The sequence below is a fragment of the Micromys minutus genome, assembly GCF_963924665.1.
Source record: "Micromys minutus genome assembly, chromosome: 6".
Lineage (NCBI taxonomy): Eukaryota > Metazoa > Chordata > Mammalia > Rodentia > Muridae > Micromys > Micromys minutus.
Window position 1 is genome coordinate 25,600,537 of NC_137975.1, and position 27,988 is coordinate 25,628,524.

At 41.6% G+C, this 27,988-nt stretch overlaps 1 protein-coding gene across 2 annotated transcripts; it reads left to right on the plus strand.

Annotated features, from left to right (window-relative positions):
- KLHL12 (kelch like family member 12) lies at nt 1-27,806 on the plus strand. Of its 2 annotated transcripts, none has more exons than XM_080918372.1 (12): nt 1-135; nt 3,005-3,205; nt 5,852-6,005; nt 8,779-8,996; nt 13,440-13,589; nt 16,601-16,715; nt 21,239-21,345; nt 22,608-22,803; nt 23,747-23,905; nt 24,203-24,301; nt 25,891-26,077; nt 26,311-27,806. In XM_080918372.1, the coding sequence occupies exons 2-12, from the start codon at nt 3,011-3,013 to the stop codon at nt 26,435-26,437; spliced, it is 1,707 nt and encodes a 568-aa protein (XP_080774498.1). In that variant the 5' UTR covers nt 1-135; nt 3,005-3,010; the 3' UTR covers nt 26,438-27,806. The 2 variants fall into 2 exon arrangements, with proteins under 2 accessions (XP_080774498.1, XP_080774497.1); XM_080918371.1 differs by having other exon boundaries at nt 3-135; nt 3,002-3,205.
- Nucleotides 27,807-27,988: the final 182 nt, after the last annotated feature.

The window sequence follows — 27,988 nt, forward strand, 5'->3', positions numbered from 1 at the left end:
GCTTGGAGCCTGGAGTTTACCTCGGAGACTGCTCCGCAGTGGCTGGTTCGGGGGCGGCGGCGGCAGCGCTCCGGCTGCTCAGCCGCCTGCGAGCCCGGCGCCCAGCACCTCCGCTCGGGCGGCCCGGGAGCCCTGGTGAGTGGGCGCGGTCCTGACACAGGCCCTTCTCTTCTGCCCTCAGCCGGGGGCGCGGCCTTCCCCCAGCCCTGGTAACCCCGGGTCGGGAGGAGACGCGCTGGGGCGCTGCAGGCTTAGCGCCGCCTTCTCAGCTTCTCCTGAGCAGCTCCCGCCTGCTCTGGGAGAAGGTTTAACCTGTAAGGAAAGAATTCAGCCGAGAAACCGTTAAGGGGACGTTTAGTTAGCAAAGCTACGCACTTCAAAGATTGGAGTGGGCTTCCTCCGAAGGTAGGTAGGAGTAGCGCACTAGGGTTTTAAAGAAGTTTCTTAAGAGTATATTAATGAGGTGCATGGTATGTTCATGCATGGAGGTAAGATAACCCCCTTTCCCTCCCAAATTATAATGGTCTTTATTTTCCCTTGTAAGGCATTTCCCTCCAGCGATCTTGAAAAAAAGCAAGGTGCGGGGTGGGAGGTTTGGAAACTGTGATGAAGTCAGTGCCTTCTGAGAATGCAGACTCTTTAACGCGCTTATTGGCAAGTTGTAAAGTATCCTGTGTCTTGGTTTCTGATACAGTGGAACATCCCAAATACAGCTTCACAGATTCTGACCATGGGGAGACTTAGTGCAGTCCCTACCTAATCAGGGGACACAGCTACCAAGATATAGTTGTGATTTCCCATGATTACCGCTTATCTAACTCTATGCCTACCTAGGTCGTTCTAATACTTGTGATGATAAGCTTGGTGTTCTTAGGGGAGAACGATTTTTTTTTTTTTTTTGCCACCTCTTCATTTAGGCTTCTAGAATGATTCAGAATGGAATCCCTCTATTCACATATTAGCTGTTCTAGAATGTGTCCTTTCTGAAAGGTGGATATATATATGGTCAGGCTTTGTGCTGGGAGGAAGGTTGCTTCCCTGGGGTTACTGTCATTTATGACACAAATCTTAAAGTTCAGTCACAGGCTGGGTCCTGAGCTAAGACACCAGGAAATCTTCATAATCTTCAGACACTTACTGAGAATTCAGTAAATCCCCAGACTCTTGCCTTCCACAATTGAAACTATGTTGACTTAAGCAAGCCTTTTAAAAACAGTGTTTACTTTGGCAAATTTTTTTGTTAAATAGATACTGCAGAGTTGTTGGAGGGATTGTTGAGAGTGCTTTGGTATAGCTACTAAACAGAAGATGACAATTTAGAACCTCACTTTTACTCTAAAGAAATTAGGATTGTGGACTTTGGAAGAATAGTTTCTTTTTTTCTTGTTTTATTTTAGAAAGTTTAGTATCCTCAAATAAAAGACTGTTTTCATAAGCACCTCCATTGCATTCCCCAGAAAGTTTTCCTAGGAACATCTCAGGGAGAATCTGAGGGAGGTAGATCTTGTGAGTTCAAGGCCAGCTCAGTCTACAGAATGAGTTCCAGGACAGCCAGGGCTACCCAGAAGAACCCTATCTCAAAAACAAAACAACAACAACAAACCCAGAAAACAAGAATGTAGGAAGGAAATTTAGCAAGTCATGAGGAGCAAACAGTAAGTGTGATTAAGGTCTGTTCACTCAGAAAAGTTTTCTTCACATTGCCTTTCAAGTACAAAATTATTCAACTGATGCACAAAGTGAACTTTGCAATTCTGGTTATCCTATGATACCTAAATCTCAGTGTGCAGGTCTTCTTTGGTTTAATGTGTTGTTTTGTTTGTTCTTTGTTTTTGAGACAAGTGTCTCTTTATGGAGCCCTGGCTGACCTGGAACTCAGTAAGTGACCAAGGTGAGCTCAAGCTTGCAGCATTCTACCTGTCTCCTGAGTGCTTGGATTGCAGGGAATATACACCTGGCCCTGAAGTCATGTAGAGTTAAATGCAGAGTATTTGCATATACCTCATGCACACCTCATGAACATCAAGACAAGTTCTAGATTGCTTATGTCTAAAACAGTCAGCTTATTGTACTGTATTTGTGCTGTCTGGTTTTATGTGAGCATGACCTCTGAGAGGAGGGAACCTTAATTAAGATAATGCCTATAGAAGATCAGGCTGCAAGCAGTCAAGTTGGTAGGGCTTTTTTTAAATTGGTGATTGGTCGAGGAGGGCTCCTCTCACCATGCCACTCCTGGGCTGGAGGCCTCTGTAAGAAAGTAGACTGAGCTAGCTGATTGGTGGTGCACACCTTTAATCCCAGAATTTGGACAGCAAAGGGAATCAGATATCTGGATTCCAGGTCAGCCTGCTCTACAGAGTGAGTTCCAGGACAGCTAGAGATACACAGAGAAACTCAATCTCAAAACAAAACAAAAAGCAAATAAACAAACCCAAACAATGAACAGAAGGTAGAAAGACATAAAGAAAAGCAAACTGAGCAAGCCATGAGGAGCAAATCAGTAAGCGACCCCAACACTGCCTCTTCATCGCCTCCTTCCTCCTGCAGTATTAGTTCCCACCTCTGCTCCTTGCACTGGACTGTGGCTCAGGATATGTAAGCCAAAGAAACCCTTTTCTCCCAAGCTAATTTTGGTCATTTTTTTTTTTATCACAGAATAGTAATCCTAAGATAGTATTCTTTAGGGAAAATGATAAAGGCCTGTACATGTTCAAAATCAATTCTTTAGTTTTTAATATTTTAGTCTTTGGTTGAATCCCAAAGATGTAGGATGTGGGATATGGAAGAAGAGGAGGTAATTGGAGGTTTACTGGAGTCAGTGTTGGGCAGATTGTGGTGGTGCCGGGGTCAAAAGTGTTCTGTACTTGTGAAAGCTTGTGGTTATGGAAGCCCTTTTAATTCCTTAATTTGTAAAGCTAATTGTGTGTTTGGTTTCTCACTTCTTCATTGTGATCTTTTCCCTGTAGCTGCATTGTACAAGAACTCTCTTGTTCTTTCTCAGCAGTGCTTGATGGGCGGCATTATGGCCCCTAAAGACATAATGACAAATACTCATGCTAAGTCCATCCTCAACTCCATGAACTCCCTCAGGAAGAGCAATACCCTCTGTGATGTCACCTTGAGAGTGGAGCAGAAAGACTTCCCTGCCCATCGCATTGTGCTGGCTGCCTGCAGCGATTATTTCTGTGCTATGTTCACTAGTGAGGTAAATGCAAGTCACTGATACATATGTGAAATTCACATGGTAACCTTGCAGTGATCTTATTTCAAGGGACAAAATAGCATGTGTTGGTGATCCAGCTATGACATTTGTCAGCCACGTGGTCATCAGGTGGCCAGCTCTTTCTTCACTGTCCTGTGTGTCTTCTGATGGGACTGCTCAGTCAAATAGGCTATTTCCAACACACCATTCTTTGGTCAAAAGTGTAGTTCCTCCCTATTAGAACCTCCAGACAAGTGCTCAATAAATAAACTATAAATTTGAAACCAGATATAGTAGTTCACACTTACAGTCCTGACAGCAGGAAAATCACCATAAACTTGAGGCCAGTCTGAGCTACAGAATAACACCCATCTAAAAGCACTCAACAATGAAAAAAAAAAGTCTGGTAAACCAATGAATTTATATAATGTGGTAGTTAAACAGGTAGGCTCTGAATAAGACATGTGATGGCTTTCTCCTTTAAATCATCAGTAATTGTAGAAAATGAAATCTGCTGCTGATGCAGATTTCAGGGTGACTTCAAATGAGGGGAAGAAGGGGGTTTAATGAATGACTATGCAGTATTAATTTAGCTTGGTCTGGTGGCACATGTCTGTAATGCCAGCAATTGGGAGGTGAAAATAGGATCAGGAGTTTGAGGCTGGCCTCATGGTGAGACCATGTCTCACAAAAACAAGGGCAGGGGATATAGCTCAGTTGGTCTACTGCTTGCCCAATATACACAAAGTCACTAGGTTAAGACCGTCCTTGCCTACGTACAGAGTTCTAGGCTATTTAGGGCTATATGAGACATTTTCTCTAAAACCAAAATTACTTTAAAAAAAAAAAAAAAAAAAAAAGGAGGGTCAGTAAGATAGTTCAGCAAGTAAAGATGCTTTCCATCAAATCTCATGGAGCAGATTTCAATTACTGAGACCCACATGGTGGCAGGAAGGAACCAGCTAAGACGTGTGTGTGTGTGTGTGTGTGTGTGTGTGTGTGTGTGTGTGTGCGCGCGCGCGCGCGCGCGCGAGCGTGTGTGTGCACTTGTGCTTCTTCTGTTTTTTTTTTTTTTTCTCTTTCTTTCTCAAGAAAGAGCTTCTCTGTATAGTCTTAGCTGTCCTGGAACTCACCCTGTAGACCAGGCCAGCTTTGAACCCACATATCTGCCTGCCTCTGCCTCCCAGGTGTTAGGATTAAAGGGATACACCACCACCTCTGACTTGAAAGTTTCTAAAAAGTAAAAACAGGAATATTTAAACTAGTCTTTATAAGTATTTTAAGTTTGGGGTATATGAATAATTATTGCGTATTTAAACTTAGACATATATCTGAATTATTTTATGATGCTGGCTTTTTGTTTTTAGATTTTAAAAAAGTTCCATGTATGTGCCTGCATATATTTTATGTGCATCATGTTCAAGCAGGTGCCCTTGGAGTCCAGAGGGCAACAGATGCCACAGAACTAGAATTCCAGTGGTTTTGAGTCACTTGACGTGCTGCAAGTGCTTTAACAGTCTTTCCAAGCCTCTGGTTTGGGTATATGTGGATTTGTTTTTGAGAAAGAATTTTAACGCCCAAATTGGCCTGAAACACTCCACCTTTCTGCCTCAGCCTCCTCAAGTACGACGGAGATGATGGGTGTTGCCATCGTGCCTGGTTATGATAAGACTTTAAAAAGTATCTCTAACCACCAGTGTTTTCTCTAGTTAGTGCCCATAAACATGGGGCTGCAGAGATGGCTCAGTGGGTAAGAGCATTGGCTGTTCGTCCATAGGTTTTATGTTCAATTTCCAGCACACACATTATGGCTCACAACTGTCTTAACTTTAGTTCCAGGAGATTTGACACTCTTACACAGATACACCAATATACATAAGGTAAAATTTTAAAAAGTACCTGTCAGTGTAATGAAAAAGTAGTTCTAGAGCCAGACAAGAGAGAAATTAATAACAGCTGTATTTATGGGCCCAGTTACGTTGCCATGCTTGTCATTTACCCTAGGGGTAAATATTGCCATTTCAATTTACAGACGAGGGGGCTCAACACATGCCTTGCCAAGGTCACATCGCTTGAGAATACTACATAGAGGCAGCTCTGCCTCTACAGCATGTGACTGCAAAAATAATTCTTAACTTTCATGCTCACTCATAAGGCTGGTAGGAGAAATAGAAAGCGGTCAGGCCATTCTGGCTAATCCTGGCTAATTTTAAAACCATGTTGAATAATACAACAGCATGGATCTCTAGCTTGTACTTGTACATCTTCATGATGTCTGTCCCCAGAGCATTGGCATTTAGCTGGGAGTGTTAACCATAAGTGCTGAGCATGGAGTGGACTAAGACTGCCAACTGCTAATACAGTCCTGCTAAACAGTCCGTGTCCTGTTTGCTGTCGTCTTGGAGAGAGTCTGCCTGCACTGTTTTATCAACATTGAGAAATTTCTGGAATCTTGGGGAGTAAAAAGACTCAACTCTTCTCATAATACTTGATTCTTAACTACTGAGCCATCTCTCCAACCCCAGATTGTTGTTTTTAAAAGATGTGTATTTAATTAGTACCAGCATCCCTTTAAGCTTTTAGACTTGGGTTCTGTCTTTACCTTGTGGAACTAAAAGTATCATCCTTTCCTACCTCATGAATTTTCAGCTTTCAGAGAAGGGGAAGCCATATGTTGACATTCAAGGTTTAACTGCTTCTACCATGGAAATCCTGTTGGACTTCGTGTACACTGAAACGGTACATGTGACGGTGGAGAATGTTCAAGAACTGCTCCCTGCAGCCTGCCTTCTCCAGCTGAAAGGTACAGACAATAAAAGGTGTTCTTGTTCATGACACATTAGCCCTGGAAGTATTTTTCATTGATGTAAAATTAATCAAGAGACTTTCAGAGATCAGTCTGGAAGCATGACATTTGAATCTTTGAGCATGACGATCAGATATCCAAGAGCAATGCAAAAGAATCTCTCCACATAAGAGTATTTGGGTCTTGTAAAAGAAAACATTTAAACTTTTTCCGTTTTTGAAAACATGGAAGAGCTAGGTATGGTGGCTAACGCCTATAGTCCCAGCACTTAGGAAGCGGGAGGATTATATGAGTTTCAAGCTGGTTTAGTGTATAAAATGAGACTATGTCTTAAAGTTAACCAAAGGGGCTGAAGAAATGGATGGCTCAGGGCTTAGGAGCATGGACTATTCTTCAGGAGAATCTGAGTTTGATTCCCAGCACCCACTGGTGGCTTACAACTATTTTTAACTCCATTTCCAGTGAACCTAAGACCCTCTTCTGGGCACCAGGCATGAAAATGGTACACTGTGCACATGTTTGCAAAGCACCCATACACATAAAGCAATTAAACTGAACCAAACAAAGCAGAATGAAAATATAGATATTTCCTTAATACATACTTATATATACATGCTACACACATACATATACATGTGTACATACATAGTAAAAATAGTCAAGAAACTGATAGTATGCATTGTTTACATAGATACTGTTCATTTACCTTGTCATTTGATGTCTGTGCATGGAGACACTAAGAAGACTTTTTCTTATAAACCTTTTTATATCTTTAAGTCTGAATCATGTCAAGTATCTTTCAAATTTTATTTCGGTTTACCTTTATTATTATTATTATTTTTTTTTATGTGTATGTGTGTTCTGCTCAGATGTATGACCTCTCTTGGCCACAGAGATCAGAGAGTGTTGGATCCCCTCAAACTTCAGTTACAGGCAGTTGTGGGCTGCATTCTGGGGGCTGGGACTGAACCTAGATCTTCTTTAAGAGTAATAGTGCTTTTAACTGTTGGTCAGGTTTTCCTCTAACTCAAGCATATCCACCTGCCTCTGCCTATGAAATGCTGGGATTAAAGGCATGTATCTTCATGGCTGCCTTGAATATTTATTGAAAATAAAATTTATACTAGGCATTGGTGATTCATGTCCTTAATTCCAGCACTCAGGAGGAGTGACAGGTAGATCTCTGTGAGTTGAAGACCTGCCTGATCTTCAGAGCTAGTTCTAGGACAGCCAAGACTTCACGAAGAAACTTAGTCTCAGAAAAATAAAACAAACAAAAAATAATAGAATAAAATTTGCCTTAACTTGAGAAGGAGAAACAGCATGGGTTACATAGGTAGACCATGTCTATAAAAAAAAAGTAAATACATTTTAAATTGATTTATAGCAGTTAAAGCATCAGAGATGATCTCCTTTACAGTCTCAGAGTCTCTCTCTCTCTCTCTCTCTCTCTCTCTTTCTCTCTCTCTCTCTCTCTCTCTCGTTCTCTCTGTGTGTGTGTGTTTGTGTGTACCTTTTTTTTTTTTTTTTTTTTTTTTTTTGTTTAGGTCTATACTGTGTAGACAAGGCTGGCCCTGAATTGTATTCCAGTTGGTGCTAATTCTATCTTTTTGCCTCAGCCTTCTGAGTACTAGGATTATAGTTGTCTACCATGATAACGAGCCAGTCTGTCTCTTCAACCTCCAATTATGTATATCCACATAATTGAGACATTCTTACTGCTGTTTGGTTTGGTTTGTTTTAGATGAGAGTATCAGCATGTAGTCTACATTGGCCTTGCGTGTATATTCCCTTGTAGCCTCCTGAAGGCTGGGATTGCGGGCGGGCGCAGACCCCACGTCCAGTCCTCATTCCCCACCTGCCAAACAAGACTGAAGTTAGGTGGAGCACACCAAGTGCAGACTTAGAAAATCAGGTTACGTTTCTGCCAGGTGTTGTAGCGAATACCTTTATTCCCAGCACTCTGGAGAGATGCAGACAGATGTGAGTTGAGACCATTCTGGTCTACACCATGATCTCTAGGCTGGCAGGGCTACATAGTAAGACTCTGCCTCAAAAACCAAACCAAAACAGAACTGAGTCACACACTGGACCTTTCTTTTGTTCCAGTACCAGAGATTGAACCCAGGGCCTTGCATGGGCCAAGCATTAGCAATGCTGCTTTTCGGTTAAGCTGCAATTCAAGCTCTTATTGTGAATTTCTCTGAGAATTATGGAATTGTTTTCCTTTACTGGAGTTTTAAAAGTTTGATGTAGGGGCAAGAGAGATGGCTCTGTGGTTAAGAGTATTTGTCTTGCAGAGAACCTGGGTCCAGTTTCCAGCACTCACATGATAACTCACAACTGCCTTTAACTCCAGTTCCAAGGGACAAATGTGACCCTCTTGGACAGTGCATGTCATGGTGCATTCATATACACTTAGACCTAATACACACAAAATAAAAATAACTAAATCTTAACAAAGCAACTATCTAGAGTATAAAATAAGAACATAGTAAACTAACTATTTTTAGATTGGTTCCAGAGGCTAAGAGTTTGCAGCAGTCTGATGGTTCTGAAGCTAGTTCTGACTTGTTACACTCATTTTAAAGACAAGACAGAAGCATATGTAAGGAGCTTTTAAAGGTGACATAGTACATAAGACAGCGGTGTTGAAATGCCTGGACCATCCATTGTCTATTGCGTGTGTTAGGTGTAGAGCCAGGATCCTGTGATAACGTGGAAAGATGTTAAGATCCTCAAGTCTGCTCACGGCCTGTGTTTGTCCTAGGTGTGAAGCAAGCCTGCTGCGAGTTCTTAGAAAGTCAGCTGGACCCATCTAACTGCCTGGGTATCAGGGATTTTGCTGAAACTCACAATTGCGTTGACCTGATGCAAGCAGCTGAGGTTTTCAGTCAGAAGCATTTTCCTGAAGTGGTGCAGCATGAAGAGTTCATCCTTCTGAGCCAAGGAGAGGTGGAGAAGCTAATCAAGTGCGATGAGATCCAGGTGCAGATATGGCTTAGTCTTACAGCTCCTTTAACGTTACAGAGCAGCATGGAGTGACTGTGTCCATACTGTGGTTTCATAATCAAATACCCGTATTGGTGCCAAAAGCTTTAATTTATTTCTGTATCTATGGAGAAAAAAGACCGCCCTGGCCCTTCATCAAAGGGTTCCAGTGGTAAATAATTAATGCAGAAATTGGAAACAAGGTACATTTTCTATGCACTACTGTTACCCATTGGCTGTGTAGCAGTGTTTGTTGTGTGTAGGTTTATAGTAAGGCTGAAGGTGGGAATGAGGAGTCTAACAGAGGACTAATAGATGTCTTTGAAACCTGGACTTTAATCTCCAGTGTACCAGTTCTTTAGTCAGTAGCTTCTAGAAAGATATTCAGAGAGCAAAGTCCTGTGTGTATGCTCCTTTTGAGTTTTATTTCTCCACTGAAGTACATTCTAAGTGTCTGTTCTTCAGTTTATATAAGAGGTGCATTAGAAAGTATTAGATTGGGTTTGATGCTTTGACATGATGTAGGAGTGTTTGCTACCTAAAGAAATTCTGTGGCCATCCAGGTGTGTCAGTGTGTATCTGTAATCCCAGTATTTGAGAGGCTGAGATGGGAGGGCCACAAGCTTGCCCTAGGCAATAGTGAGACTGTCTCCAAAAAAAAAAGTATGTTACAAAGTAAGAGGTGTTAAGTATACTTTTATTAAAATTTAACCAATTTTGATGAGAGCAGTTGGTAAATTGTTTGCACCTAGAGAAATTATTCCCCACCTTGGTTTTTATACCAGCCTAGAGTGGCACTGTTAGAGATGTTGATGTGTCAAAGATTTGCTGGTCTTGTTCTCATCCCTATGGAGCAGGACCTTGTCTTCTTTTGCAGGCTTGTGAGGCATGGCCACAAAGTATATTGTTCATATTTAGGAGCCAGTGGTTAGCTAGAAAAATATGACTGCTTTTTTATATTTATTATTATTATTATTTATTTAATTACTTTTGCTTGTTTGAGACAGAGATTTTCTGTGTAGACTAGGCTAGAATTTAGAAATCCATCTGCCTCTGTCTCCCAGGTGCTAGGATTAAAGGTGTGTGCTGTCACACCTGTCACGGGTCTTCTTGATTTGTCTGTGTATGCCAAAACACAGTGATGATACTAAACACTACTGCTTATAGAAAAGTAGTGCTTAGCATTTACTCTTGGTTATTTTGTCAAAGGCCTATTAAGTATTTACAGGGAAAATCCCTATCCCTTGGTGCATCTACTCTCTTTCTCCCTCTTCCCTCTTCCTCTTTTGATTCTTTCGTGTTCCTGTGTTAGAATTTGGAATTGGTAAGTCTTGGGCATGGTAGGCAAGCACTGTCACTGAACTACCCTGGGCCCAGCTCTACAGTGTCTGTCATGTGGCATCCACTGTGGCTCCGAGGTAAACCATCACACCATTGCAGGTAGTGTGCCAGGATTCGGATCCAGGCAAACAGCTGGATGTGATGCCACACATCTGTAACTCCATCCATGGGAGGCAGAGCTGTGACATTCATAGCCATCCTAGACTACAGGAGAAACTCTGACCCAAGAAACCAACAGAAGAAAGGAAAAGGAAAATGTAAAGGCTGGATGTGCTAGCCTGTGCCTCTATTTCCATCACGTAGGCAGGAGCATCAGTTTAAACCCTTCCTCTGCTACATATTGAGTACCAGACTAGCTTGCGCTATATAAAACCCTTTCTCCAAACAGCAGCAACAACAAGAAAAACAAACAAACAAAAACAAATCAGGCCACCTATGCCCAGGGCCTTTCCCCCAAATATTAAGCTGTGGGTGAGCTCACTGCCAGGTGACCAGTTTGCTTCTAATTGCTCTCATTAGGAAATCAGCACAAAAATCATTCATTTTGGATCTGTTATAGAATCTGGATAAAATAATACGGAATAGAGAGAGCAAATGCTAGCCATATTCAGAGGACAAGATGAAAAATAATGTAAGCATTCTGTTATGTAGTTTTCCTTCCTCATACATCAAGACTGGCTTTGTTTTATTTTTTTCCTGGAATAACAATAAAAGTTGTTTTGTTTTGTTTCTCCTGTTCTGGAAACCGGCACAAAACTGGAACCAGATGTCTTCCAGTTGCTACATAGCTCTTCCTCTTATTAAATAAGGCAGTAGGAGTCAGGCATGGCGGTGCTAGTCTGTAACCCTATGATTGACTGAAAGATGGTAGCAGGGTCTGTTCTGTGAGTTACCGTCTCAGGCAACAGCAGCACAGTCCAGTAGTGAGAAGCAGTGTATCGTATGATCAACACATCAACAAACGATTAGAACCCATTAAAGATATTAATACATAGTACCCAGGACTGTCCCATGCATTAATTGGCAATGTCTTGTCTGATACATTAAAAAAACCTTTTGTGAAGAATATTTATTTTTCTCATTATGAGTCATTAACATTCATAGGTGCATTTAACATTTTCTCTGAAATTTTATTTGTTTTAGACAAAAGAAAACAATTTTTTTTTTTTTTTTAGATTTTTTTAAGACTGAGTTTTTCTGTGTAGCCCAGGCCATCCTGGAACTCTGTAGACCAGGCTGGCCTTGAACTACAGAGATGCCTTTGCCTCTCCAGTGCTGAGACTAAAGACAGGTGCCACCATCACCTGGCTAGAAACTTTTTCTCAATAATAAATAATTATAGATAATTATAATGATAAATAATAATAAATATTCTGTTTCCTCCCATCATCTGTCTCACTTTGCCCTCCCACATATTTCTCCAAGACTGCCACAATTGTCTAGCCTGCTGTACAAGACTGGAACTGATCTTGCAGCTCTCGGTCCTTCTACCCACAGTCACCACAGCAGTGTTCACAACCATCTCTTTATTACTGTCCCATTGCAAATGTTCAAATCCAGTTGCTCTTACTATGATGCCTTCAGCTTACCTCCAACTCTGACACCACTCACCTTTCTTCCTACCAGGCTGATTAGCTAAAATGTCCCCATGTGCCAGTTTTCTCTACTCTATGACATCAGTTCTAGCCTACAGTAAATTCTTTCAAGATGGAGTAAATTTCCTTGCCTGGTCTGATAGCCACTAGGCACGTTGCTGTTGGGTGTTGGAATGTAGCTATCACTGCTAAGAAGCTGGGCTCTGTTCACTTTCGTTGCATGCCACTGCAGTGACAGACAGTGCAGCTCTAGACTGTGGTGTGCTCCCTTTTCTGTCCAAGTGCTCTTGGGGATTTTGAGATAAGATCTTATTCTGTATCCCTGGCTGGCCCTGAACTCACTATGTTGGCAATCCTCCTGCTTCAGCCTTCCAAGTACTGGAACTTTGAGTGTATGCCGCCCCGTCAGACCCTTTGAGTTCTCTCTTTTTATTCTTTCAGGTTACTCGTCATCAGATTTTGGCTTGCTATTTCAGGGAGACTTTCCTGACTTACTAGTCTAAATGAAGAAACTTCTGTTATTTTTATCTCACAGCTTTGCTACACCTTCCTGTATAATTTTAATCACAACAAGATTATATTAATTGATAATTGGTAATATTTATAATCCCAGTACTTGGAAGGATAAGACATGTGGATAAGGTGAAGGCAAGTCTGACCTGCAAGAACTGGACTTGATTTGTTATTGTCAGTGAAGTTGGTGCTTGGCACTTAGTAGAAGTTCCATAAATTTATAAAATGAAAGAACATGCCCAAACATGTCTGCTTTCCAAAGTACCACAGTTCTTGGGAAAAAGGTGTGCAAGGTGTATGGTTTGCTTTCATGAAGTCATAGTCAGTGATTGAAAAGAAACCTCAGGTTATATACCCCCAGAGACTGCAGAAGGACATGGGTCCTGTGTCTAGATGACTGCCTTTGGAATGTCCTAAGTCTTACTGTGCCTGTTGCTTTTCTGGTGGCATAATACATAGTTTAGAGGGTGTTTTTTACTTTGTCTATTTATCATGTATAATCTAAGTTTCCCAAAGATCTGAATCTGTATGTCAAAACAGCACAGAGTTAAGCATATAGGTGTTGTTTAAATGCCAACTGACCATACTTTGAAAGCTGGTATTATTTATGATGATAAAGTGAAGTTCTTGCTTCAGAGGCAACTATGTATAAAAAATTATTTCAATTTTAATTAGGATAACAGATTTCCTCTCCCATGCTTACTTACTAAAGTTGCAGAAATGACCAGACAAAAATTCAAGAATGGGTATAATTCTGAAAGGAAGGCCAACATGTGACTCATCATTTATTTAATGCTATCTCAGGTCTTTTTAAATTACATACAATTCTCTTCCTATATCTGAAAAGATTTTTTTCCCAGAACCTCCATGTTTCTGGAAGATGGGAAATAACAGTAATGGAGGACAAGGAGCACAAAGAAGAAAGGAAGCATGGCTGTCTTTTAGTTTGTGGGAAAGTAAAAGTCTGTGATGTGTTATTCTACATTAATAGGTGGATTCTGAAGAGCCAGTCTTTGAGGCTGTCATCAACTGGGTGAAGCATGCCAAGAAAGAGCGAGAAGAATCTTTGCCTGACCTCTTGCAGTATGTTCGGATGCCCCTGCTGACCCCCAGGTACATTACAGATGTGATCGATGCTGAGGTAAGTCATGTGAGGCTCTCAGCGCCCAGAGACTCCACTAACTCCATGGCCTGCTTACTCAAAACCAGCAGCTCTCATGTCGGCAGTCTCTTGCTTCCCTCCAGGGTGCTGGGGGTGCTCTAGGTGTAAGAAATACTTATTGCTTGGCAAGTCAGGCCTCTGCCACAAATGAAAATCCATAAGTTAGTTTAACTTTGTGTTGTGTTGTCTTTTTGTTTTATGTGCCTTGGAATGTTTTATAAAAAAATGTGTACTGGTCTCTGTTAAACATAAATTGTTATAATTGCTCTGAAAACAAGGAGACAGAAGTTACTTTGTGTGGCAAACCCTTATGTTTTTACTTCTTGTAAGTCTGATTCACTTAGTTTGATGCAGTTGAGCTTTCTGTTGCTTTATAAAAAGTATTTCTGTAACTCAAGTTGCAACAATGTTTTGTAATTCATGTGTGTGCTGGTGCACACACACACACACACACACACACACACACACACTGTTACATGGTTTGCCGTGATAAACACCATGACCACAAAGCAGCATGGGGAGCAGGGTTTATGTTTTGCATGTTACAGTCCGTCATCAAGGGAGCCAAGGGCAGGGCTTCAGAGCAGGAGCCTGGAGGCAAGAGCCGAAGCAGAGACCAGGAAGGAACACTGCTCACTGGCTTGCTTACATTGGCTTGCTTAGCTTGCTTTCTGGTACAACTCAGGACTATCAGCAGTTCAGGAGTGGTGCCTCCCACATCAGTCACTTAATCCGAACCACCCCCCCATCCAATCCAGTGGAGGTAGTTCCTCAATTGACAACTGTACTTTGGCAAACACTGATCTATAACAGAGTGAAGTCCAGTAACTGACTTACTTCTTGGCCAACCTGACCATTTAAAAAGTTAACCATAAAAATTATTTCTTAGTTGTTCACTTTACAAAATTTGCCTTGCCTATTGTAGTGAGGACCTGTAATCTCTTGTTAGAGGTAGGCATGCATATCAAGAGTTCAAGGCCACCCTAGGATGCATGAGACTCTGTCTCAAACAAAGAAACAAATATTTGGACTCCCCCCCCCCAATTAAAAAGAAAATTCCAGGCTAATTACTGTCACATCTCAAACTCATTTCCCCCTTTTTCTTAAGATCTCTATTTGTTGGTTTTCATGTTGCTGTGATAAAAGACCCCACAAAGGCAACTTAAGAAAGAAAGGGTTTATATTGGCTCACAATTAAAGTTATAGTTCATCCTAAAGAAGGCATGGCAAAAAAACCCATGAAGCTGTGGGCCCCACTGCACCGTTGTCAGGAACCAGAAAGAAAGGCTGGTGCTTAGCTGATTTTCTCTTCTTGTTAGGTTTGGGTCCCTAGCTGATGGTGTAGTGTAGCCTACATTAAGGGTAGGTTTTACCACTTGAGTTAAATAAACCTTTCAGAAAACCCCCTCATGGACATACTAGTTGGTGTGTTTTCAAAATCTTTCAAGCTGATAGTGAAGCTCAACCTTCACACCCTTCTGTGTCAGTCTTTACGTTATGTTTTGGTACAGAGATCTGGAGCTAGAATCAGGCTGCAATCCTAACTCAAACATTCCTGTGAGACCCTTAGAGATGACCTCAGATTTTTTTCTTTGTGAAGCAGCACTTACATCACCCACCTCATACATGGTTGCCAGTATTCATATGCAGAAGCTTTTAGAGATGTGTGTACAACAGTAGTTGCTACTGTTATATATTTTCTTTTCCAATGCATACTGAGCACTTCCTGGAGTCAAACTAATAAACTAGAGCATATATGAGTTGAAGATCCCAACAAGAAACAGATGGTACAGGTCTAAGGAAGGCTTACTATATATATGTATATATGGAGCTGTTTACAAAGTTACTCATTTAAAGAAACAGTAAAAGACAGTGGAGACTACAGATCTAGAACAGCCAAGCTGGGCTAAGAAGTGGGTATCAGAGCCTCGGGAAAGAGCAGGCCTTGAGAGGAGCCTCCCTTCAGCGGAACTCATGCCAGCCTGGAGCCATGTGGAGACCTTACTGGCAGTTTATAAGGACTGTTTTTTTTTTTTTTTTTTTCTGAACTAGAGAACAAAGTACAGAGTGGAGGTGGATGCTAATACAGATTTATTTTCTATATAGGCACATGTGTATATGTGCACATATGCATGCACATGTGAGCCAGGGGTCAATCTTTGGTGCTGTTACTCGGACCATCCACCTTGGTTTTTGAGACATAGTCTCATTGATTGCCCTGGAGTTTCTGATTGGGCTGGCAACAAGCCCAGGGATCTGCCTGTCTATCCACTAGTAGGGGCATTACAAGTATAGGCTATCATGTTTAGCTTCTTGTGTGGTTTCTTGTGACAGAACTTGGGTCATCATGCTTACATAGCAAGGACTTTACCAAAGAGAGCCATCATCTCTCCAACCCATCTAGAGCACCATTGGATATAGATGTGGGAGCTGAGCTAATGGTAAATTCATGCCTGTAAATCAGCACTTGGGAAATAAATGCAGAAACATCAGATGTTGAAACTTATCCTATGCCCTGCTATAAGTTTGAGACCAACCTGGGCTCCAGGAGAACCTGTCAGAAATAAAGGATGAAGGGGAGCGGGGAAGAAGAGGAGGAGAACAAAGAAGGGAAGAACAGAGAAAGCTTTGGGGAAATTATTTCGGAGAAGGCATTTTCCACGAGAGAGAGAGAGAGAGAGAGAGAGAGAGAGAGAGAGAGAGAGAGAGAGGAGAGAGAGAGAGAATTGTCTTTTTAAGACAGTGTCTCCCTCTATATCAGCCTTACCTAGAAGTCATTATGAAGCCTTGAGTTGACCTGAAGTCTCAGAAATTTTTTTTATCTCAGCCTGCCAAGTACTGGAGTTGCAGAAGTGAAGCCAGCATGCTTATCTCCCTTAAGATTTATACTAATTCTTACATGCTTTTATCTACATACATACATTGCTTCTCTATATTTGTCACTTTGTTATTACAATATTAGAAATGGCCGGTTCCCTTGTGTCTTTTAGCCTTTCATCCGCTGTAGTTTACAATGCAGGGATCTAGTTGATGAAGCAAAGAAGTTTCACCTGAGGCCTGAACTTCGGAGTCAGATGCAAGGACCCAGGACAAGGGCCCGTCTAGGTGAGCTGTGTTCCTGGCAGAATGAGGGTGTCTTTCAGTCCATTTTCAGATGGTACAATATAGTTGGAAATGATAGCTGTGATGCATACAGTAGGCTTGTTTTCAGACCTGATTTTAATCATTTTAGACACATAGCTGCCATTTTTAGCTTTTATTTCCTGTAGTCTGAGAGTGTCTTTATGGTGCTACTAGAGATTTAGTTAGATAAAGTAGAGAGAAAAACATTTTACAAATTATATTATGTAACATCAAATTTAAATAAAGGTCTTGGAGCAGGGATGTAGATCAGTTGTTAGAGTGCTTTCCTGACCCTGAGTTCAAGCCCCAGCACAACAACAACAAAAAAGGGGGGTGTGGTGGTAAATGCCTCTAATCCAGAAGTAGAGGCAGGAAGATTCATCCTTGGGCACATAAAAGTTAGAGCCAGCATAATAAACTATCTTAAACAAACAAAATCTTAACACTACAGGACTTTTGACAGTCACATATCATAGGTAAAATCCTGACCTGTGAGGCCAGAGTTGTAGTACAGATTTTTGGTTTACTGTTTACCTTAGACAGGAAGTTTATTCTGTCTGCATCAGATGCTTTATCTGTAAATTGGGAATCAACATAATGTCTAGCTCTAAGAAAGTTATGACAATTAAATGAAGAAATCTAGGAAAAGGCTAAGAATAGTTACTGTCACATAAGTGCTACCTTCCAGCAAACAGACAGAAGTTCAAATGTAAGCCCTGCCACCGGTAATTGCTTATAGAAATTTATCTGATCCTAACTGGATGTGGTGGCACAGAGCACTAATCCCAGCACTCAGGAAGCCTAGGCAGGTTGATCTCTGTGAGTTCAAAGCTAGCCTGGTCCAGACGGTGAGCTCCAGAGCATCCTGGGCTAAATAGTAGACCCTGTCTCCAATGAATGAATGAATAAATGAATGAATGAACGAATGAATATTTCTAAAAAATACTTATTTGATCCTATGCTTTTATCCCTAAAATGAGGCTTAGTTTTTTCTGAGTGGGTTGTTGACAGGACTGAACTGGAAGACAGATATGATGCCCAGCTGGCACAAAGTAAATACTCAGCTATTTATCTTGTTCCCTAAGTCTTCTCAGTCAAGACAGCCTTCCTACCACTGTGTAAGACTAGTTTGTGGATTATCATTTATTCTGTATATATGAAGTGGCACTTCAGTTACTTTTATGGTTTTTAAAGAATTTATTTATTATATATGTTTGAGTGTTTGCCTGCTTGCATGTCTGTGTACCACATGTGTACAGTACCCACAGAGGTCAGAGGATGACATCAGACCCCTGGAACTGGAGTTTCAGAGTGCTGTGAGCCACCATGTGGGTTCTAGGAGCTGATTCTTAGCCGTAGAACCATCTCCTTAGCCCTAATGTTTATCATTGTTTCCTTTTCTTATTTTTGATTTTATGTGTACTCATATAAGATAAATCTTTTAAAAAATTAATAACAAGTCTAGGGCCTGTAGCTCAAAGGTAGCATGTTTCTAGAAGAGCATATAAAGCAGTGACTGAGCAGGGAGATGGTGGTACTGGGTGGCATTTGTGTCATTAAACCTCTATTCATAATCTTATATTTAGATCACAGGTTATTTCCATGTTTATCTTTTGTAGGGATCAGCCTGAGGCATGCCAGCCAAGTGCTGTTAAGCTGAGCTGTTTCCTTCACTGCGCTCGCTAATTCTGTAAACTCTAGAAACCTGCCCTGTAGCTTGTCACCGTCCTGAGCCACAGCCTCTTTTGTGTAAAGTGGGTTAAGTTCACTCACTAGGATACTTCCCAAGACAGAAAGTGTGGGCTTTGAGCCAGAAAATACAGAAGGGTCTCTAGAGGTTTGTTGTCTACATTTCTTTAAATATTTTGCAGGTCAGAAAACTACTTTCTTAAGGAATTAGATTTAGTTTTATGTAATTCATGGCTTTGAAAAAGATGTTGCCATTATATTTGACTAGATCAGTTTTGATTTTTTAAGGGCATGCACTAGCTTACACATTAGTCTTGTTAGGTGTCATGTATATACCTGTAATCACAGATACTCAAGAGGCCAGTGCAGGAAGGATTTAAGGTCACACTGGTCTACCAAGTAAATACTCTGTCTCAAGATGAAAGCTCAGAAATAGCTGGGGAGGCAGTTCAGTGCGAGCCTGGGTTCAGTCCGAGCCTGGGTTCAGTCCGAGCCTGGGTTCAGTCCTGAGCAACAAAAAGTAAAAGGCATCATCTGACACTGGGTGTGCTGGTGCAGATTAGTTCACTCAGCAGAGCAGAGGCAGCTGGATCTCTCTGGATTCTAGAGCAGCCTGGTCAACATAATGAATTCCAGGCCAGCTAGAACTTCACAGAGACCGGTTCTCAAAAACAAAACAAACAAACAAAAAACAGCCACCACCACCTAGCATAGTAGTACACACCTGTAGTCTAGTACTTGAGAGGTTGAAGCAGGAAAAAACTGCAAGTTTGGGGTCATTCTGAGCTACATCCCTAAACTGTGTTCATTTTCCCCCATCTACCCCTCCCCAAAAGAAAAGGTGTTACTGGTGATTACTGTAATTTACTGATGCTTACTTTGTTAGCAGTCTTATCTTTTGGTTGTGAGCCTAGCCTTTAACAGCTAAGCTAGCTCTAAAGCCCTGGGAACAATTTCTCAAAACAGGATCTGGCCTTGGAAAGTTAGGAAGTCCTTTATAATGAAGGTTGAGACCCTAAGCTAGAGTCCTAGTCTTGTAAACCCATGAAATCCCTAAGTAGGTAGGCATGGTGATAAATCACATCTGGCTAAAACTTGTTAACTGTTTTACAAAGTCTTTGAGAGGTAGAACTGAAGGATGGTGAGTTTGAGGCTAGCCTAGACTACATGACAAGATGTCTCAACAAAAACCAAAAGTGACTCATATTAACCTCTCTGCCCAAATTCTGTGAACTTTAGTATTTCTGGAACAATTTTGTGTTGGTAGGCAGTTATCATTTTTCCGGGGTTTATAACAAAATCTGTTTCCTGCCTACTGCTGTTTACAAACTGCTGAACAAAGTCACAAATTAAAAAAAAAAAAAAAAAAGGATTTTTTTTGTACTTTGATTGGTTTTCTTTAGTTCTGAGACACGGCAGGCTAGCCTTGATCTGACAGAGGTCTGCCTGCCCCTGATGTGGTTTGTTTGTTGATATTTCTAGATATGGGAATTACATAATGTAACATAAATAACGGCTGAAAGAAATCAATGAAAAACTTACTATATTTTTCTGATCATATCCATATATTGAAAGGAATGGGGATGAAGAGGAGCAAAAAAGAAAGCTTGGCTGTCAGATCTATTGATTGTGTAACTGTCTTGTCAGATACATGGTGCTGCATTTGCTCTTTCAGTCCACGGTAACCAGACACTGACACAGAGGCTGAAAACCCCATAAGTACTGAATTGTTTGACCAATGTGCCACCAAACTATTCTCCCCACAAGCTATCAGAGGAGATGTCCAGGAGAACTCTGCCAAGATTTTACCGTTTAAAGAGAGCCAAGGCCAGAAATAAGACTCTAGGGGAGGGAAAGTTCGATATGCAGGCTGTTACTTTCTGTAAGAAAATAAAGGGCTATCTTTATTCTCTTTAATATTTATTTTGTATGTTGTGGGGTGCACATGGGAACAGTTTGTGGGAGTCAGTCCTCCCTTTCTACTATGTAGGTTCTGAGGATTGACCTCGGGTCATCAGGGTTAACAGCCAGTGAGTGATCTTCGGGGCCCGGGACTATATGGTGATGAGTACATCTCAGAGCCTCAGAAAGAAGTACCTTCCTGGGCCAGGGGAGGCTGCTCTTCAGCTTCGTGAGAACCCATGTTTGGTTCCCAGCATGTGTCAGGCATGGGAGCGCTCAGTGTGAGCCCAGTTCTCCGAAGGTACAGAGGAAAGAAGGCCCTGAGTTTGCTGGTGATCTGTTCAACCTAATTGCAGAGCTCCACAGTTTAGTAAGACATTGTTTCAAAAAACAAGGCAGAGAGTAATACAGAACCAGACACACAGGGGAGTGCACAGAAGATACAAGACGGAACCAAGTGCCTACACATACACAAAACATACATTCAAATCTCTAAACACAGGCATTCTCAAACACATGGAAACACAACATAAAAAATAGATAGCTTCCAATCATACAGCTTTTCTTTCAGGCAAATACAAAAGCATCCTAGGTGGGCCTGGTGGCATGGGTTTGTAAAGTAGCTGTGTTGGAGACTGAAACAAGGCTTGCAAGTTTAAGGCCTGCCTGGTTATACAGAGTGAGTTCAAAACCAGCCTGAGCAACTAAGTAAGATGCAGTCTTGAAATCAAACGTTTTGAATATGGTGTAGGGGTGTTTACAGATAGTGGTAGAACACTGAGGTCCTTAATCCAGTACCTAGTGCCTCCAGAAAAAGACATCATTTCCTATTCGAACCTTTCTACTTATATTTCCCTATAAGCAGTCACCTAGCTAGGGTGAAGTAACCTGCCTTTTCCTGCCTTTGTCCTTAGGAGCCAATGAAGTGCTTCTGGTGGTTGGGGGCTTCGGAAGCCAGCAGTCTCCTATTGATGTGGTAGAGAAATATGACCCTAAGACACAGGAGTGGAGCTTCTTGCCAGTAAGTCATGGTGGAGCCATTTCCAGCAGAGCTGAAACGTCATTGGTTCGTGATGCTAGCTCAAAAATAACCAACTTTAAGAGTAGAAAAGCTTCAGAATAGCATAGTGCATATCTTTTTCAGCCATGCTGTGTGGATAGTTAGGTTTCTGATAAAAGGTTGCTTTTTTTTTTTTTTTAGATAGTAGTGATTATTTCTTGGCTCTTTTTTTTTTTCATTTCTTACTCCATTGTTTTTGTGTGTCCACACATGTGGGCACGTCTGTGCCATACTATGTGTGTAGAGGTCAAAGAATAATTTTCAAGGATCAAATGTGGGTTATCAGCCTTAGCAACAGACACCTTTACCCACCGAATCCTTGCTGATTGTCCCTGTTTGTTTGAAACTTACAGGTTTGCTTCCTTCCTGAAACTGTCTTGCTGACACACGCACACAAACTTCTCCCTGGGACAAAGTCTTACTATGTAACACTGGCTGGCCTCGAACTTACAGGTTTTCCTCACCCTCTGAGTGCCAGGGTTACATACAAGAGCCACCACACTTGGCTTGTTTTTTGAGATAAGATCTTGCTGTATAACTCTGGCTGGCCTGATAGTGTATAGTCCAGGCTGACCTTAAATTTATGACAGTCCTGTTTCAGGCTGACAAATGTTGCCATTATAGGCATGTGTCACCACCACACCCAGCTTAGTTTCTGACTGTTTAGAAACTCCCATTGTAGATGTGTCAGTAGCCATAAATTAAATTTAGCTGCCACCACTATTTAGGCTGCACAGCTTGAACCGTTAGTTGGTCATGCTGTGCTAGATTAAACTCTGTTATGTTCAGTCTAATTCTGTTTAACTGAAAACGTTAAGTCTCCTTTCAGTATTTCAGTACTGTGCAACCAAGAACCATTTCTGAGGAGACATGGAAAACCTCTGGACCAATCTTACCCTTTAAGGTATTTCAGACCTGGCTCCAGAATTAGCAATATGCCTTTATTTTTCTTACAGATGGATATTCAATCTCATCCCAGTGCCATAAAGAGAGAAGACTGTAGAAAGCCGTGATGGCTTTTGTAAACTTCCAATGAGGCAGAAACATTTCACTCTGTAGGGAGTCACCTGCTAGCCCCTTCAGGAAGAACCTTAACCACCAGGGGGTTTCCGGTGGCAGGGTAGAAGCAAAGCAGGTTAAAACAGGCAGGGTGTGGAAGGAAAGGTGGGACTAGAGCTTGCCCATCTGAATGGTATTATTCCTCCTTTTTTCTAAATCCCTAGAGTATCACTCGCAAGAGACGGTATGTGGCCTCGGTTTCCTTACATGATCGGATCTATGTGATCGGTGGTTATGATGGCCGTTCCCGCCTCAGCTCAGTGGAATGTCTGGACTACACAGCAGATGAAGATGGAGTGTGGTATTCTGTGGCCCCTATGAATGTGCGGCGAGGCCTCGCAGGGGCCACCACACTGGGAGGTAGATTTGATAACAAATGATGTCTCACTTAGCTCTTCTACTGTTTAGGGGGAACATGACTTAATGTCGGAGTTCAAATGCTCATTCTTGTTTTTAGAAATGTCTTTGTTAACAGAAACTATTTGTTATTTGTGGGCATTTCAATAACTGACTATAAAACTGGTGACTCAAGTTCCATTGGGCTGTATGGTGATGGGCACTGATCATATTTTATACACTCCATGTGGACAGTCTTCAAATGCCTTTATTGATATATTTACTTATTGGTGGTTGTTTGTTGTGTTTTGTCTTTCAAGACAGGGTTTCTCTGTGTAGCCATGGTTGCCTTTCGATTCCCTTTGTAGACCCGGCTGGCCTTGAACTCAGAGATACACCTCCCTCTGCCTCCAGAGTGCTGAGATTTAAAGTGTACACCACCACCAGCTCTTTTTTTTTTTTAAGAATTTTTATTTTCTTGAAATAGAGTTCACTAAGTTTCCCTGTGCGGCTCACCCTTGCCTCAAGCTTGGGCTTACAGGCATGAACTTTAAATGCCTGTTTGCACTGCCTTTCTTCTGAGACTCAAATGACTCACCATCTAAGGGGAAAATGCTTAGAGTCCAAAATATACTTTTACAAAATGTGCTTATATCATACAGTACCATACACAGTTAATATACACAATTGGAGATTTAAGAATAATAATAAAAATCAATTTGAAATAATAAGAATTTGCTTGCTTGGGATACGTTCTCAAATAGCTCAGGCTGGCATTGAACTTGGTATGTAGTCAGGAATGGCCTTGGACTCCTGAACCCCCTTCTGAACCTCCCAAGTGTTGTAACTGCATTCATGTGTGCATCCCTCCTCTGCCATCTCAACAATGGATAATTTGTAGAGAAAAAAGTTCTTAGAAATTTTTTATTCCTAATTTAACAGTCTATAATTTGTTGACTCTGAGCAGATATGATTTACGTCTCTGGGGGCTTCGATGGAAGCAGGCGTCATACAAGTATGGAGCGGTATGATCCAAACATTGACCAGTGGAGTATGCTGGGAGATATGCAGACGGCTCGCGAGGGCGCAGGACTAGTAGTGGCCAGCGGAATAATCTACTGTTTAGGTATGAGCCTGGGATGGGGCTGCAGAGAGCTTAGTGTTTAGCAGACTCTGGAGGACATCACTTTTACCAGAATTAAGTGCATATACTTACATCAACAAAAACTCTGACTTATCTCAATGTATTGTCCATAAATAGAATTAGATTTTTTTTGTAAGCAATATGTAGGATGTTATGTATTTTCTGACCTGGACCTCTGGAAAAAATAGAACTGAGTCAGTTAAATTACTCAGAAGGCTGATGAAAATGAGCCTGAGAATCTGCCTTTCTTTTTGGAATGTTCTCCACTTTGTCTTTCAGGAGGATATGATGGCTTGAATATATTAAATTCAGTTGAGAAATATGATCCCCATACAGGACACTGGACCAACGTTACACCTATGGCCACCAAGCGTTCTGGTAAGACCGAATCTATGATGCGATGAATGTGCTGGGTGTCCTTCAGTAGGATAGGACTACAGTGTGTACTTCATCGTAGACTCACTGGAGTATGAGTCACAGTCCAGTCTCCTTCACTCTGCCTTCCCTAAAATATTAGGATGAAGGTAATTTAAACTTTGGGCTAGATTGTGCAATTTGAGGACAGTAATTTCTTATTCTTTAGCACTTTTTTTCTATTGTAGTTTTGACCACCTAGACTAATTTTGTATGTGTAGTACATATTAAATAAATCTTTTTGACCTGTTGAGGTCTCTGTCTTTGCTTTTTATATACTCTTTGGACTTTGATATTTTGCTTTTTTAAAGACAGGGTTTCCCTGTGTAGCCCTGACTGTCCTGGAACTCCCTCTGTAGAGCAGGCTGGGCTTGAGCTCACAGCAATCTACCTACACCTGCTTCTGCCTCCTGAGTGCTGGGATTAAAGACCTGCACTGACATACCTGGCTGGACTTTGTAGAGGGTCCTTCCTACCATGCAGCCCTGGTCAGTGTACAGTTGCTATGAGGAGATCCTCCTGCTTCTGGCTTCAAGTTATACCACTACATTGGTGATTTTTTTTTTTTTAATCTAAGATCTCACTGTATGTAGTAAGTAGCTCACATGGTAACTTTAGACTCCAAGTAATCCCAGGATTGCAGACATGTGACATATACCTGATAATAAATGGCAATGAGTATTACATAAAATTTCTAATGCCTAAAAATAATTTTTTAAAATTTTTTGAGGGCTGGAGAGATGGCTCAGCAGTTAAGAGTACTGACTGCTCTTCCAGAGGTTCTGAGTTCAATTCCCAGCAACCACATGGTGGCTCACAACCATCTGTCATGGGATCTGGTGTGTCTGAAGACAGCTACAGTGTGCTCATATACATAAAAAAATTTTTTTTAATTCTGAGGGGGCTGGAGAGATGGCTCAGCGGTTAAGAGCACTGACTGCTCTTCCAAAGGTCCTGAGTTCAAATCCCAGCAACCACATGGTGGCTCACAACCATCTGTAAGGAGATCTGATGCCCTCTTCTGGTGTGTCTGAAGACAGCTACAGTGTACTTATATATAATTAAAAAAAAAAAAAAAATCTGAGTACTGCACACCGGGCCTTGCATATACTAGGCAAGTACTCTATTATAGAGGTGCATCCCAATAACCACCGAGACCTCTTAGTGGAATATTCTGTGATGTAACAAAGAGCAAACACTGTGCTGATCCAGTGAACTGCCTCTGGACAGAGCATAGCAGAGCCATGACCATGCCCCTTTGCTTCTCTCATTGTTACTGACACGTTTCGTCCTGCTTTTGTTTAGCCAGCTGAAGAGAGGTAGTCTGAGTTAATGAAAGCAAATGTGAGAACCATGTCAGTCTTTCGCTAGAATCTCAGGTCCAAGCCTGAGGACTAATCAATGCACACTAACATTTGCAGCATTACACTGTCCTAAACCTGTTTGACACATCTACATTCTCATTTCCACAATTCAGCCATCAGGGACCATTGTTACTGGGTTCAGATTTGAGGCTGATTGCCATTCATTTGCTAATGCTCTCTTTTCCCCAGGTGCTGGAGTAGCCCTGCTGAATGACCATATTTATGTGGTGGGGGGGTTTGATGGTACAGCCCACCTTTCTTCTGTTGAAGCTTATAACATTCGCACTGATTCCTGGACAACTGTCACCAGTATGACCACACCACGGTGCTATGTAGGGGCCACGGTGCTTCGAGGGAGACTCTATGCAATTGCAGGGTGAGGATTTTTAAATTGGGCTAGAATCATGTATCCAAGGCAAGAATCCATTTGGGATGGAGGCATAATGTGTGTTGTGGGGAACAACCACTGGGGCTGTTTCCATTCCCATCCCAGTGTGAGGAATGGACCCTTTCACATGTATTAGGACTTGGATGTAAAGGGATGAAGATCTCATTTCTTTTGTTTTTTTTTTTTTTTTTTTTTTTTTGTTTTTTTTTTTCCCCTGTCAGCTATGATGGGAATTCTCTGCTGAGCAGCATTGAGTGTTACGACCCTATTATCGACAGCTGGGAAGTAGTGGCCTCCATGGGAACCCAGCGCTGTGATGCTGGTGTGTGTGTTCTCCGAGAAAAGTAACTGTTATTTGAACACCAGCTGGAGCCAATGACTACTCCAAGGAACAGTTTGTGGGAGAATCAAGGATCCTTTCCAGAATGTTTATTTCTCAGTGTGTGCACAGGGCGATTACAGGCACCAGTGCTTCGATGATTGTACTTATTTGATGGATGCACACTCTCCTTCGCACTGGTAATCTTGCTCAGAAGCATGGGGAACAGGTACTCAAGGGAAGAGATGCACATTCGGATGTGGGAAACCAGATCATGGCTCTCTGTGGTCTGAGGAGCACTTTCTTACTGTTTCTAACTTACCATGTGCTTGGGAGAATGTATGTGTGTGTGTTTGTATGTATGTATGTTGTGCCTCATATATTGTAGAGAATTAAGGTGACTATGACCTGCTAGATGTGGGCAGTGTCCATCCTACGTGAGTGGAAGAATATCAGCTTATATAAGCTTGGTAAAATGAGTCTTTTTCCCGCTCAGAAGAAAACTACGTTTTCTAAATACAAAGGTAGATCGAGGCACCACAGTTCCTTTCTGTAGGAAACCAAGAGGTCACTGTTAAAATTTGAGAGGCCAAGAAGGAAAATTATGCTGTTCTCACTTAGGGAGACATAATTGGTGCAGAGATTTGAATAAGTGGCAGGAACTGAATGGAATGTGGGTGAGCCCAGAAGATCACTGGAGTGTAGACTGGAAGGCTGGAAAGGACATATTGTTTGACACTACAGTCTTTCTCATGTAAAATGTTGTACCATCTTGGCACTGGAGCCTGAGAGATTAACAGTGGAAAAGGTTAGAATAAGAGATGCTGTAAATGTACAGAGTTCAATATACCTGTGGTAAACTAGAAATACCTGATTTTATAATCGTCTTAGTCCCTGCCAGGCTCCTACAGCCATGGCGGTATTTGTCTTTAAGTGGTGGAAAGTCCATCTTCCTGGTGAGCCCAGTGCTACCGCATTACTACACCTCCGCACTATTTATTTGGGGATGGGTGGGTGGCTGCAGCCTCGTAGTTCAGGTACCTGATTATTGCCCTGTTGTTCTAAGGGCACACTTCCACTGAGGAGTGCTTAATACTGCTGTGTGTGGTACATTCAGTTTCTTCCTGCTATATCTTTTGTACCTGGAACAGAATAATCAAGGACAATTGAAAATCTTTTGTTAGTTTCTGTACCTCTGCCAATATTTCTGAGCTGCCATTTTGGGCTCCTGTGTCATGTGGTGAAATTCTTGAGTTACTGGTACAGCAAGCAGGAGAGTGTGGTGAACCGGCTGCACTTCCCCTCTGCTCTGGAACCCACTTTTCCTCTTTCCCTGGATTGTGTTTCCTGACAGAGTCAATTTCCTTTGTATTTTTTTAAGAAAACATTAAAAACAGACTGTCTCAAATGGTTTTAAGAGAATTTGTGGGTAGTTTTGAAGGACATTTTAGCTCCTGGTCTTATCATCCAACCTGTTTACCTTATGCCTGCCAACAAGCTCAGCTGCTTCTCTGGTCAGCCTGAAGCATTGGTAAAATGTTTGCCCAAATTTGTCTGATTTATTGTCCTTTCATACTGTG